The 1,496-nt window shown below is 40.0% G+C and overlaps 1 protein-coding gene across 3 annotated transcripts in view; it reads right to left on the bottom strand.

Annotated features, from left to right (window-relative positions):
• ncln (nicalin) overlaps window positions 1-521 on the bottom strand; it is a 25,656-nt gene extending 25,135 nt beyond the window's left edge. The window contains exon 1 of one of the 3 annotated variants that reach the window (XM_061883155.1): window positions 106-521. In XM_061883155.1, the coding sequence (XP_061739139.1) occupies window positions 106-280 (175 nt within the window). In that variant the 5' untranslated portion in view covers window positions 281-521. The remainder of the gene's footprint in view (window positions 1-105) is intronic. The other 2 variants (XM_061883156.1, XM_061883154.1) reach the window with 2 other exon arrangements.
• Window positions 522-1,496: the final 975 nt, after the last annotated feature.

The following is a 1,496-nucleotide window of genomic DNA, read 5'->3' as shown; positions in this document are numbered from 1 at the left end:
AAACTGAATTGAGACGACATTACTCGCCACCTCGCAGTAAATGTGAAATAAAACAAGACTTTAAGGGCTGTGAAGTGTTTAAAAAGACTAGATGCGGGTTCTTACCGTAGGGCTGTCCCTGCAGGTCGTATTGCTGCATGCGGTAGACCGTGAACTCATGTGCGGCTTCGGCCGGGAGCGGCGACACCAGGATGAGCACCGCGGGGATAAAGACTATAAAGGTGAGGGGGAATGAGGATTTAAACATGTTATCGAACACTTCACTCGCCTCCTCGAACATTCTGGCGGCTGCAATGAGTTCACACAAGTGGGAATAAAAATGTTGTCGTCCGCCGCCTCTTAGCTTGTCTGACAGCTGGAACGTAGCAGCCACACACTTCCAGTCAGGCAAATGCGCTGCGGTCTATTTGGGCTTCACACAATACAAAATGCCAGGTATTTTACATTACCTCAAAAAAAAGTAGTTCGGGAAGTATAACATCAGATTTGTGTGTGAGATTTGTGGAATATATCAACGTTTAAAGCGAATTGAATGGATGGTCCTTCAGGCATATCCAAGGACACGCGCAACCTTTCTTGCAAGTATGACCCTAATGTGCCGCTTGGGGGCGCTAATGCATTGTAAGCACATCCATCCATTTTTTACCGCTTATTCCCTTTGAGGTCGCAGGGGGCGCTGGTGCCTATCTCAGTTACAAACGGGCGGAAGGCGGTTGTACACCCTGAACAAGTCGCCATCTCATCACAGGGCCAACACAATCAATCAATCAATGTTTATTTATATAGCCCAAAATCAGTGGTTCTCAAATGGGGGTACGCGTACTACTTGAAGGTATGCCAAGGGGTACGTGAGATTTTTTTTTTAAATATTTTTAAAAAAAGCAACAGTTTGAAAATCCTTTATAAATATATTTATTGAATAATACTTCAACAAAATAAACTGTGAAAAAGAAATTTAACAATGCAATATTCAGTGTTGACAGCTAGATTTTTTGTGGACATGTTCCATAAATATTGACGTTCAAGATACATTTTTTTTGTGAAGAAATATTTTTAATTAAGTTCATGAATCCTCTATTACAATCCCCAAAGAGGGCTCTTTAAGTTGATGATTACTTCTATGTGTAGAAATCTTATAAGTGAATCAATCACTTGTTTATTTTTCAACAGGTTTTTAGTTATTTTTATATCTTACTTCCCAAATAGTTCAAGAAAAACAACTACAAATGAGCAATATTTTGCACTGTTATACAATTTAATAAATCAGAAAGTGATGACATAGTGCTGTATTTTACTTCTTTATCTCTTTTTTTCAACCAAAAATGCTGTGCTCTGATTAGGGGGTACTTGAATGAAAAAAAATGTTCACAGGGGGTAAATCACTGAAAAAAGGTTGAGAACCACTGCCCTAAATCACTAGTGTCTCAAAGGGCTGCACAAACCACAACAACATCCTTCGTAGAGCCCACATAAGGGCAAGGAAAACTCACCCCAGT

Source organism: Nerophis ophidion, linkage group LG22 (assembly GCF_033978795.1).
Source record: "Nerophis ophidion isolate RoL-2023_Sa linkage group LG22, RoL_Noph_v1.0, whole genome shotgun sequence".
Taxonomy (NCBI): Eukaryota; Metazoa; Chordata; class Actinopteri; order Syngnathiformes; family Syngnathidae; genus Nerophis; species Nerophis ophidion.
The sequence above is the reverse complement of the archived record's forward strand: the minus strand, read 5'-3'. Positions and strand labels throughout refer to the sequence as shown.